This window comes from Photinus pyralis, unplaced genomic scaffold (assembly GCF_008802855.1).
Source record: "Photinus pyralis isolate 1611_PpyrPB1 unplaced genomic scaffold, Ppyr1.3 Ppyr1.4_LG3b, whole genome shotgun sequence".
NCBI lineage: Eukaryota > Metazoa > Arthropoda > Insecta > Coleoptera > Lampyridae > Photinus > Photinus pyralis.
In genome coordinates this window covers 25,767,140-25,779,240 of record NW_022170510.1, presented here as the reverse complement: position 1 = coordinate 25,779,240, position 12,101 = coordinate 25,767,140, and the positions used below count along the sequence as shown (strand labels likewise).

The following is a 12,101-nucleotide window of genomic DNA, read 5'->3' as shown; positions in this document are numbered from 1 at the left end:
AAAAATGTGTTTATTTACAATGGCCAGCAACTGATTTGCTGGCGTATATTGCACTTGAGGCCTTGCGTTTCATTGATCTTATTTTTAACCTGAATGTTACAAATCTATTAATAAATTTATATTTTAACCGGTGACATTCGGGGATTGAAACATCTTTGGAGTTCATTTTCTCCAAGTAAAACTCCTTTAAATTAATATTTTGAGTTGAAACTATGGGAAAAAACTTTTTAAATATCCATTCTAATTGCAAAACAAAATGAAAAAATTCTTCTGTACAGAAGAAAAGTGTATTTTCTTTGAATCTTTTAAGATTAGTAAACTTAGAAAACACATTTTTTATCGGTTTTTTGGAACCCACAGCCGCCAAACATCGTGGACATGTTTTTGAAGTTTTCATTATACTGTGGACTAAATATCCACAAACGTTGTACAAAGAATTTAGTTCACTAAAATTTAAATTATATCCATCGTAATTTACTTGTTCTGGAATCTTTACTTCATCATATTTTCGGATAAGATGAGGTAAGGTGTCTAAAAAACCTGACAAAAATTCTCTATCATCTTCATCGTAGCTGCCTCTGATGGGGTTTTTTAAATACTGCGCGACACAAATCAACTTTAAATGGTTTTTGACTTGTAAAGCATTTGGTACTACTTGTTTGCTTCTTAAAACACAAAACAGATTTTCCAAGCAGTCCTGAGTAAACCTACTAGTCAGAATAAACTTATATTGTTTGTTTTCTAGAAGATTTTCTTGGAGTTCTAACAGTGACTGCGTTGTAATTAACACACCTGTCTGCGAAGGTTTCCAAACTTTCTTCACTCCAACTTCTAAAGATTTAAAAATGTGCATAAAATCCTTTAAAAAGGTTATGGAATCCGTATATGCACATTTATTATACTTGCTTAATGCACTCGATGGATGTCGGGATGTCATTAAATAAAACCATTGTTCGACTTGATCCAAAAACCAAGCAGTTGTCAAGTACTCGGGTTTTTTCATTTCTTCTGCAAGAAACTTGAGGGCACTGCTAACATTGTGGCTAATTATGTTGGTAGAAGTAGATACCTTCATCTTATTAAAATGTGATGGCAGCAAATCAGCTTCTGACAATCTTGGTGCCAATTTAAATTCGTGTTCTTCTTGGTATGCCGCAATTTCCGAAATATGATTTGCTCTTATTTCATTGGTGGGCAATTTATATTTTTCTTTTAGCGTGTCGGGTATTCTTATTATTTTATTTGACAAAAGCATAGATTTAATATTCTTAAAAAGATGTGGTGCATCAGCAAACATATATACATACTCATTGTTATTTATTGGGTGGGGAATTTTGCATTTAGTTTCAGAATGCCTTCCTGCCATAACACCCAATGCTTTCCACAATGCTTGATTAGAAGCACCCATATCTGATGTTACGCTTAGAATGTTCAGTTTTAATTCTTCCGCTCTTTTAAGGATTTCCATTATAATGTCTTTAAAAACTGTACCATTCACCGAATTGCTAGTATAATAGTAAGCAACGACCTGTTTCCAACGCACAGTAATTCCACCCAACATAAAAACTAGCACATGAGTTGCTATTCCAGTATGCTCTGGTAAAGTCACATCACCAAAATATTTGGAAAGAGATGAATCGTACGTGTTGCCTGGAGTGATGGCCATTTCGTCTAACACTAAAACACAATCTTTTTCAAATTCACAAAATGATTCAACTTTTGTTTGTAAAAACTCGAAAACTTCAATTAAAATCCCACTATCAAATGTTAGATTCTGTAGTCTTCTTTGCAGGGTTCGTTTTGAAGGAAGAGGATGGCCTTGTTTTAGCAGCTCCTCATAGCCATTACCTCCACAACTGAATTTGAGTTTGAGCGATTTAGTAATAAATTGTAGAATTTGACCACTTCAAGCCCTTACTTGATCGGTTGCTTTTTCGTTTCTTCAAAACCTCTACTTGATCCTCATTAAAAATATTTCTTAATATAGGATATTCATCTGGAATATTGCTTGCCTTATCTTTTAAGGTTTTGTTTTCCTTCTTAATGTTACATAACATTTGTTTGTACCGTCTGGCCTTTTGTCTTTCTCTTATATACATTTTTTCATATCGCAAAAATTTAGATTTGCAGTCTTTATGAACATCAATGAATGAAGTCGAAGCTGTTAAGGTTGACGGTGACGATTCTCGAATATTTTCATCTAACGTGACAGAAAGGATGTCTGATGATGCCGCTGATGTTAAAGGTTCTGGATCACTGATACCATAATCCGTGGTTTGATCTAAGACATAAAAAATGTATTTTACATCTGCTAGTAGGTATACTACTATACACATTTTGCAATTTTAGAATAGCAATTTATATAACCAGTTTTGATGTTTGTTTACGGAAATTGTCAATGAAAAAGGTATAGGTACAGTAATTATTTTTAAGCAATTGAGTATAAACTTACTTAATTCTTGGACTGACGTATTTTCTGGTGTAGGTGCTTTTCTTGTTAATGTTGATTTGGAGAAAGCAAACATTGTCGGAACAGCATTACATTTTAGTACACGCTTTCCATCTACGCGGGTCTTTTCCCACATCTCGGGACCAAAGTGGACCTACAGAAATAACTAGTTATTTAATAATATATGTACTCCATGTTAATTAAGAAGTGTAAAAGTTATCTCGTAGGACATGATTAAATAAACTTAGAATAAACTTACTTCGCATAAGCGCATTGCATCAGTTGGTTGCCAGTTGCCTTTTTTCATTTTGATTATCCATTCCATCCATTCCTGCTTTCTTTTTGGGTCCCTCGGAAATCGTTTCATCAAGAAACCTTTCTTTGCGGAATTGCTGCATCCTTCAGCGGCACACCCACCCATTATATCTAAAAACTAGACACATGTCCTTCGTCAAACAAACAAAATTGTATTACCCAATTAAGAAAATACTTACATTTCTATTAACTTTTAACACACTAAACTACGTCTTTACGTAGAACCGATTATTTGCAATACAAATTTTAGTTTAAACAGCACCTTTAATGACAAATTTCGTAAAACAAAAAACACGTGTAAAAATATTAGCGATTTACAAATTGTGAGGCGCCCTCTCCCGACAGTTATTTGAGTTAGTATTGTGCTGTCAGCGTATTATCTGAACGTCAAAAACAGTTTCAAACGGTAATGTAAATCGCGAATAGCCATGATTTTGCTCCAATATGGCGATCGGAACCAACTTCCAATCAAAAACGAGTACCGGGTTGTCGCCACTGTCCCTATAAAGTCACTGTAAATATAAGATGAGACTACAGTGCCCTCTATCCGTGACCATCCATTTTGTATTGAAAACATAGGGCGAATAGCAGTCCATGTAGTATATGGTCTAAAGGTAAACGTCATGTTTAAACGCTACTGACTTGTAAAACTGCCAGCTGACCTGTAAAAATTTTACAAGTTAGTAATCTAGTAATTTCATTGGGCAGAATTAGTGCGAAGTCTCTGTTACTAGAATAACATGATATTTTAGACATTTCTGCGAGATCAATTTAAGAACTAATTATTTACGTTTACTATTGTTTACAAATGAGTAACAAATAAAATATTGTACATAATACGCCAGGTAATAGTTTTACAGGTTCTAGGAGATTCTAGACTTCTCCTGTCGCCATAATTTACAAGCGGTCCCGAACGGAACTTCTAATCCGCTCTATCGATATGAGTTTAAAAAAACTTATGCCCTTAACCATAGAGAACGTGGTTTAGTCTATGGCCCTTAACATTGGCCTATTACTTGATGATTCAGATATCAGTTTATGCAAAATCAGCAAAATGTAAATAATATCAAATTGTGGCAAGAAATTCAATTATTACTAGTTAGTACAAGAAAAAATAAAATGATTACTATACCACACCTTCAAAACACCACCACCAAAATAATTAAGCATAAAAAACCGGGAAAGCGTGATGCCTTCCGTCGACCTCGTTGCCATCTTCTTCATTTTCCCCTAGTTTCGTTACCAAAATCCAAGTGTATTCGGCGTCTGCGCAAAACCGTCAATTGGTTATATACAGAGTATATCATATTTTTGTTTCAGATGTAAAGGTATACGTAATTATAATACGAAATAACCTCGTACTTTGACTACAGAAGTCCTGTAATACTGGAATTACTTAGGCAAACCTAAGTTTAGTGACGTACCGGGCTTTACCGCTAACATATACCTAAATAAATTACATTACAACGCAACCCTTTAGACTTATATGGTACACATTTTATGCACAATGTTCCATTACAGTGGAGTAGCAATTACAAACTAGCGAGAAAGAAATGAACCATTCGAGTAGGTGTGGTTTGTACCGCGACCTCTATTTAATATGCTTCCATTTCAATCGACTTGTAAACGCTGTACTATCCTCCCATGTGTATTGACTAGGCCTCGGTATTTTGTATACTGTTCATGGTGCATTCCATATAAGCCGTTACTCCAACTTTTGCAAATACACGTAGATAGTATCACTGTCAAACAATAAATCTCATGGATGTTTTGATGTTCTCCTTAGAATAATTTACCACCACTAACAACATGCTGGATTATAATTGGTAAAATAGCTCGGCTCCATAGACCCTTTTCCTTTTTCAACTTACACACGGGTTTCATAAAATGACAAATTGTGGAGAAAAAGTATATTACTACAGTAAGAATTATTTATACATCCGTTTCTAAGAAGAAACACTAATTAGTGTTTATACCATTTGATCATTCTCAGTACGTTGGATTCATTTTGACTAAGCCACGCTGCATTTCTTGCCATTGTGGCCAAGGCCCGATCGAACAGAGTGCCAGATTTGGATAGGAACTTTGCTCTTCTCAACTGCAAATACACCTGTAGAATGGTAAGTCGCTTTAGAAGGTACTTACCTTCCATACATGTTCAGCAGAGTAAGACCGACTAGCAAGTTCTTCGACAATGAACTGGGTTTGATCGCCTAGCCTAAAGCATTGATACATTGTATTAGGTACTTTTCGTTTTCGAGTTACTGTATTACACTTACTTGGTAGAAAGTCGTTCAATATGCGCGAAAAATAGATCTAATGCCGTCTCAAATCCAACTTTGCTACTGGCATGCATATTTCTTAGTACATGCTCAAGTAGTGATGGGGAACAATCATGCAAACAGTATTCAAAGAACCTGAAAGTATAATAATTAGTTTCCTTGATTATTAGAGAAGCTACGATTACCGTTTCAACGATTTCTCATCTTCCATACAACTCAGGCCAGAAGCAACACGAGTTTTAAAATGATAGTCAGTAGTATTGGTGAATACTTCGAATAAATAATCGAATTCTATTTGGCTACTGTTACGTAGAGCGCCGCAAAAAATTGCAGATTCTAATTCAGGTGAGATCGATGCCCTATTGTCTTTCCATGCGGAAAATTTAGCTAATGATTTGGTTCTACATTCCATGTGGCCCATTTTACACAACCAAAATATTACACTGGCGCGCGCTTCCTTTTCACTTGGACTGTCATTTAATTTTTCATCGAATGTTAAACGGCTAACTGCACCTCGAAGAAGGTAAATGACTCGATCCTGTATGAGATAAACAAGTTAAAAACATTCTCAATATTTCACACTAGGTACCTTGAAATCGCTTTGACCTTTGGCATAGTAGAACTTGTTATCCATTTCAGCAAAAGTAGTTTGGACGACAGCTAAGACTAAGGGATCTTCTTCATTTACAACGTATTCTGATACTTTGGAAAATATTTCGGGTGAAAGATCACCTGTGAGTCCTAGGTAAAGGCTGTCTTCCAATAATTTAGCTCTATTCAATGGATGAATAACCCGATGATCTTTTTTTAGTGCGTCACTAATTAACTCCCAGTTTCTACTATCGTAATTAACTCGGTAATATCCACTTTGTTGTACGTTCAGTATAAACCAATCGTCATCGCCTAATTGTGAAACCGTAATTGTTCCTGATGGTCTCGTAAGCCAGGCCGTCGGAGAAGTGTTTTCAAAGGAATGATTTCGTTTGGTCGCGTAATTTATTGGTATCGCCCAGTTGCCCAAGGCACCTTGGTTGTGGTAGTTATTGTAAACTCTCTAAGATATTTATACTAGTAAGCTTAACTTTTAGTGATGGGATAAACAAACCTGTTTGAGATAAACGTTATCTGTTATATTGCCATAACTTCTGGTAGCTGTTACAAGCGGAAAGCTGCTAACTGAATCCCAAGTTGTCATTATACTTTCAACCGTCATTGATGAGGGCAAAGCGGAGTGGGTAGATTCGTTTAAAGCTCTTTGAATATTTTTGTACAGGTCATGCGGCGTTGCTCCATTGTATTGCATCTCTTTCAAATAGTAAACCAAGCCTTGTCGGAAAATTTTCCGCGAAACCATATTTTCTAGCATTCTAATAACTGCGCCAGCTAATATGTTGTATAATTAGTGAATGACACTTTTAGTAATAGCGTTTTACTTACATTTCATATAAGCTATTATATCAAAGAGTGGCATTATGTTGTAAGGCTCTTCTACTGAGAAAGTCATGGGCCTTGAGTATTCTGGGTTACCGTCATAAACCATTGCATTTTTGCCCGTGAAAATAATAAATCTTTTCCACAAGTCCATGTCTGGTTCAACCTATGGAACAATTGTTGAGAAAGGGTGACCTTCATATCACGGGCGTCTTACCTTATCTGCCAAATAGTTTTCAAAATAGTTTGCAAAACCTTCATTTAACCAAATATAATCCCACCATTTAGGTGAAACTAAATTCCCAAACCACTGATGTCCTATTTCATGAGAGATCACAGTGACGGCTTGTCGCCTATAAGGGACACTACTACTTGGAGACAGTAACAAGATATCGTCTCTGTGTAAAATAACAAGTCATTAAAAAGTGTTCCGTGTATTCTCACGGGTTTTGGTTACCTATAAGTTATAAGTCCCCAGTTTTCCATGGCCCCAGCAGAATAGTATTTATTGGGAATTGACGCGTGGTCCAACTTCTTAAACGTGTACGGAATCTCGGTGTATCTTTCCATTTCGTTGAGAACGTGATAACTTGCATTTAACGAATATGAATGACGTCCTTTCTCCAGTTCGTATTTTGGCGCCAATACTCGATGACGTTCAAACAATTTCGAAAATTCCATTTCGGATATAATAAATGTGACTAAGTATGTCGACATCAGCTCGGTTTCCTCAAATACATCTGTTAGGCCATTAGATAAATTTTCATCTCTTGGGGTGTTGGACACGGATATATAATTACTACTCGGCCTTTTTACAACCAAGTTAAATTTTGCCTTAAGATCAGGCTCGTCGAAGCAAGGAAATGCTTTACGAGCAAACACAGGTTCGAACTGGGTCGTTGCAAAAGTTCTGAAACGTCATGATTAGCGTATATAAGATGAAACTTTTGTAAACTTACTTATGGTTTCCTAAATCATCTACGTAGCGTGCGTAATAAAACCCATGTTGGTTATCAGACGTGAAAGCTCCCTGAAAATTTGGTATTTTAACTAAATAGTTGTGACCAGTAACTAATGGAGCTGCAAGAGTAATTATAAAAAAATGCTGATCTTCGGATTCGCCTGGTCCAACTGATGCAACAGTTACTGTCTCATTCATGGTAATTCCTAACACGAGAACTGTTTCCTTTGGCGGCATTTTCAGTCCCAGTTGGTTAAGAGTAATCGTGCTGGCGTTCTTGTTGGCTATAACTAGGATGGATACATCACCAGTGAAAATATCATTTTGAAAGTCAGGTCTAATTTCCAAATCATATTTTAAAGGCCTAACTTCTTGTGGTAGGCGATAGCTTATTCCGTTGGCGGAGTTTACTAGCAACTGTCCAGTGAAAAGTAACACAAATAATAAGACTAACATTATGCTAAAGAAAGATTAAATTATGTCACTTGCCTACAGTACGGTCGGTATTTATAGTTACGGCTTTTAATGGAGGACTTTTAATTATCTTGTTCTTATCTATTAATATTTTCGATATCGCTCTCTCAATCAGATTCACTGTCTCATCTAGCGCACTAGGAAAGTAGGTAGTATACTAGTAACAAGCAAGCACGATATTTGACATGGAATTTCGACCCAGTTCTTACGACTGCTAAAATACCGTGCAGCTTCTCTGAATGGCAGATACACTGAAATTAGTTATTGCGGATTACCATTTCGCATACGAGATTTACTGGTCAAACTTCTTCCTCTTCGCGACCTACACTCGTAAGATTTGCATAAAGTATGGATAACGTACCGAACCGTTCGAATGAATTGCATTAAAAGTCTGAATGTGTACCCCTTGCCGATAAATTAATTAGCTTTCGACCTAATATAAATTTTCGTTAAGTACCCTCCTAGTAACGGAAGTGCATAATATGAACCTACTTGAACCATAAGTACTTGGATACTTCAAATGTATAAATATAGAAATCTAAACAAGATCTGTGCAGATACTACACAGATACTGTATAATCAATTGGCACTAGTGGTAACCATACCACAAAAGGATTATGAATTATGGAATATGAATACAAAGCGCACAAAACATGTAAAAAACATTTTAGTGCAACTCCAGTGCAGCTAAACTGAAAAAGAAAGTTCTTTGTCAAGTATATACGGTACAAATTTTTTTTTTGTTTTTGTGAGGTCGTGTCCGAACCTCAAATGCAAATCCTGAACTATTCCAGGCAGATTAGTGGTAAATTGAAAAAAAAACAAAACAAAAACCTGTAATTCCAATATTTCTTTGTTTGTAGTAGTTGGGGGGTGTGTATGATTTTTTTTTGTTCAATTTAAGGGGGGATAAATGCTGTGTTATTTCGTCTGGCAGGACGAAATTTTGGGATTCGTAAGTAGAATGGACAAGGGCGGGTTCCTATTTCCATGTGATTAATGTTCATAATTTAATTTTTTTGTTTTGTGTCGTTGGTTATTTACTGAAACAGAAATTATTGTCATACGAGAAAGGAGTCAACGTTGTTTTTGTTTACATTTTTTTTTAATCGCATTTTTAATTTTATTCAGATTTCTGAGAATTTTATATCGCTATTTATCTCTTAATGTTGGTTAAAAATTGATTATAAAATTAATTTCTACCTCTAGTTTAACGTACGTTAGGGGGGAAATTTTCTGTTGTCAACTGCTTATATATTTTAGTTTGTAATTTTGGAAGAAGGGTTTCCACGTTAACGCCTTTTGCCAAAGTTAACGAAGCACTACGTTTCATGATTTTTTAAAAATTTTGCTTTTTGCCACAGTCAAGGCAGAACTACGTTTCTTTGGAGAAGTTATTCAGCTTTTTGCCAAGTTCAGAGCGAAACTACGTTTGCTTAAATTTTGAAATCAGCGTATTGCGAGTTTGAGAGCAGATCCACGTTTGCTGTAGTTTGAAGTTTTGTTTTGGAGTCTTGGAGTTTTATCGTCAGTTTGGTTGCCAGTCAGACAACAGCAAAGTGGCTTGCTTTAATCATCAAACGCCTTATAATCGCATTTTTCGACTTGTAGGGCTAGGAGTGGTTATATCGATTTTAGAGTTACCATGTTGAATAGTCACCTACTCGACCATATCAGTTAGGCACTTATTACAAGTTTGTATATCTATACTATCAGTTAATTCACAATGTGCAATCCGGTGGCCGAGTTTGTCAACCCTTAGTTTCGAAGACAAACAGTTAAAAATCTTAGATCATATGTCAATATATATATGAGCTAACTGTAAAATGCCTGAGGGGGACGTAAATACCGGTTCGCACTTAGGGGTTCAACATGTGTTAAACACAGATGCCGCTTTGAAGTTCAAGTAAGGAGTAACTATTAGAAATAAATAGATATAGATTAGTACATTTAAAATTCAAAAGCTTCTCTATATCTCTGTGATCTTTTATTCAAACGCAATAGGTGGACAACATTTCTGCTTCCCCACTATTCTTTTATCTTTTAATTAATTGCAACGATTATCGTTTGATGCAACGGGTTTATTAATTTAAAGCAATCAATTTTTGGAGCATGGGAAAAATTGAGAGTTCGCAATAAAATTGTGATACAAGCGTTGAGTGAAGGTTCCTACTTAATTACTCAATGATATGTTAGTGTGGATACTCTACCAACAGCATGATTTTATTGGCCAAACAACGCCATTTGCGAACCCTCAACTTTGCGAATGGTTTCAAACATGGGTCCCTAGCTGCAAATTTAATTCTAAATGACCTTATCTTTCTAATGATACCAAATTCATCAATTTTCCTTAAAGGTTTTTAAAAAAATTATAGCATAATTTATAATATTTTTTGTACTCATTGAATGGAAAGATAATGTTTCCAAGCATCCTCGATGCACGGGAAAACGACTTTCCCGCATCGCGGTGTTTTTTAGTTTCCGCTGGAGAGAAGGGGTTATGCGCGTTCTTCGGTTGGTAGTACTTATTGAAGTCAACGAACGTCATGTCATGGTTAACTGTCATCTGCTGTAAAATCAATTAAACCGTTGGTTGAGGGTATTTAGTGCGATTAATCGGAAACAGACGTACACTAAGTTTTACGTAAATATATAAACAAGAACTTATAACGCAATCAAATTATTTTTCAGAATTGGAACTCAAGAAAAAGTAAAATTTATTGTTAAAACGTCTTAAAATGTGACCAGTGATATTCTGCAACTATTCGCATATGCAGTTTAAGAAAGCACATATTAACACACACAAAGCTTCCAAGGATTTTAAATGTAACGAGTGTATTTACGCAACTCAAGATAAATCAAATTTGAGAACACATTTCTTCACACATGTCTTCTGGGAATATTAAATACGATCAGTACACTTACGCGACCAATAAGAGCACTCTTTTCAAAGCATATTTGTTAACATTGACGACTTCCAAGGATATTCAGTGCAAACGATGCAATGCCGTGACCAGTAGTAGCACTCATTGCAAAGGCAAAATATGTATTAACCAAAGATGTGGAAGTTTTAAATGTGACCAGTGCAATGGTAGTTACAAAATTATGTTACCAACCAAACATATGATTGTGTTACCAACTCATGATTAAAAAAAAACTAATTTACAAAACTTTATTAATTTTGACCTTTTTTTTACGTAATTCGTTACAAAAAATATTGTACCTAACTCTTTCGGAAAGAATTTTCCCGCATTCGCACTAAATGCAGCACTCCCTACGGTCGTGCTGCAAACAAAGTGCTCATGCGGGAAAATTAACTTACCGAACTTGTTAGGTAAATAACTATTACATCAAATTTTTTCACGATAACATTCTAATGATTCAACACATCGCATTGTATGTATAGGTGCTATGCACGTATTTGTATATGTATTTGGATATAAAATGGTATAGGTAAATATTTGAAATAACCTAATTGTGGACATAATTAAAAAACGGTTGCAAGTAAAAAAGTTTCCGGGTTATGATAACATTAGGACAATCGACATTAAATCCAATGAACCCATATTCGCAAACATAATTACGAAATTGGTACATAGATCCTTAAGGAGCGCAGTATTTCCAGAAATGCGGAAAGTCTCAATCACAAGACCAATACACAAGAAAGGTAGCGCACTAGAATACAACAATTATAGACCACTGAGTATACTTCCGACCATTGAGAAGGTTCTAGAAATATACGTCACAGGGCACCTAAAGACATACTTAACTACAAATAACATCATAAGTCGAAACCAGTATGGATTCCAAAAGGGGAAAGGAACTGAACAGTTTTTGCTAAAAGTAACAGACATCATCAATACACAACTCGATAAAAATAACTATACCATTGCAACATTCATTGATTTTAGTAAAGCGTTTGACACTATAAAACCAAACGTATTATTAAAGTGTCTAAAAAGTGTTGGAATAGCAGACAGAGCATTATTATGGTTTGAAAGCTACTTAAAACAACGATATTTCATTGTAAAGATTGGTAATGAATTTAGTACAAAGAGGGCTTCCAATTGCGGAGTTCCCCAAGGCAGTAACTTGGGCCCTACACTGTTTTTGTTATATATAAATGACATTTCTCTAACTATGCAAAAAGCACAGTTATATATGTACGCCGACGACGCAGTATTAATGT

At 35.4% G+C, this 12,101-nt stretch overlaps 2 protein-coding genes across 2 annotated transcripts in view; both read right to left on the bottom strand.

Annotated features, from left to right (window-relative positions):
- LOC116166666 (ionotropic receptor 25a-like) overlaps positions 1 to 12,101 on the bottom strand; it is a 266,463-nt gene that overhangs the window by 173,644 nt on the left and 80,718 nt on the right. The gene's annotated exons all lie outside the window — the stretch shown is intronic.
- On the bottom strand, positions 4,671 to 8,454 carry LOC116166665 (aminopeptidase N-like). The gene is made up of 10 exons (XM_031481702.1): positions 7,437 to 8,454; positions 6,935 to 7,387; positions 6,695 to 6,875; positions 6,484 to 6,643; positions 6,152 to 6,429; positions 5,636 to 6,100; positions 5,232 to 5,584; positions 5,044 to 5,181; positions 4,910 to 4,982; positions 4,671 to 4,862 (listed from the first exon to the last, which is right to left on the bottom strand). The coding sequence occupies exons 1-10, from the start codon at positions 7,892 to 7,894 to the stop codon at positions 4,728 to 4,730; spliced, it is 2,694 nt and encodes an 897-aa protein (XP_031337562.1). The 5' UTR covers positions 7,895 to 8,454; the 3' UTR covers positions 4,671 to 4,727.

What these genes read in the sequence shown, in the direction of transcription:
- LOC116166665 (XM_031481702.1), bottom strand. Translation starts at nt 7,894, where the DNA reads ATGTTAGTCTTATTATTTGTGTTACTTTTCACTGGACAGTTGCTAGTA. An exon ending in GATGATTTAGGAAACCATAA is followed by an intron (nt 7,388 to 7,436) that starts GTAAGTTTACAA and finishes ATGACGTTTCAG; the next exon opens with AACTTTTGCAACGACCCAGT. An exon ending in CTGCTGAACATGTATGGAAG is followed by an intron (nt 4,863 to 4,909) that starts GTAAGTACCTTC and finishes GTGTATTTGCAG; the next exon opens with TTGAGAAGAGCAAAGTTCCT.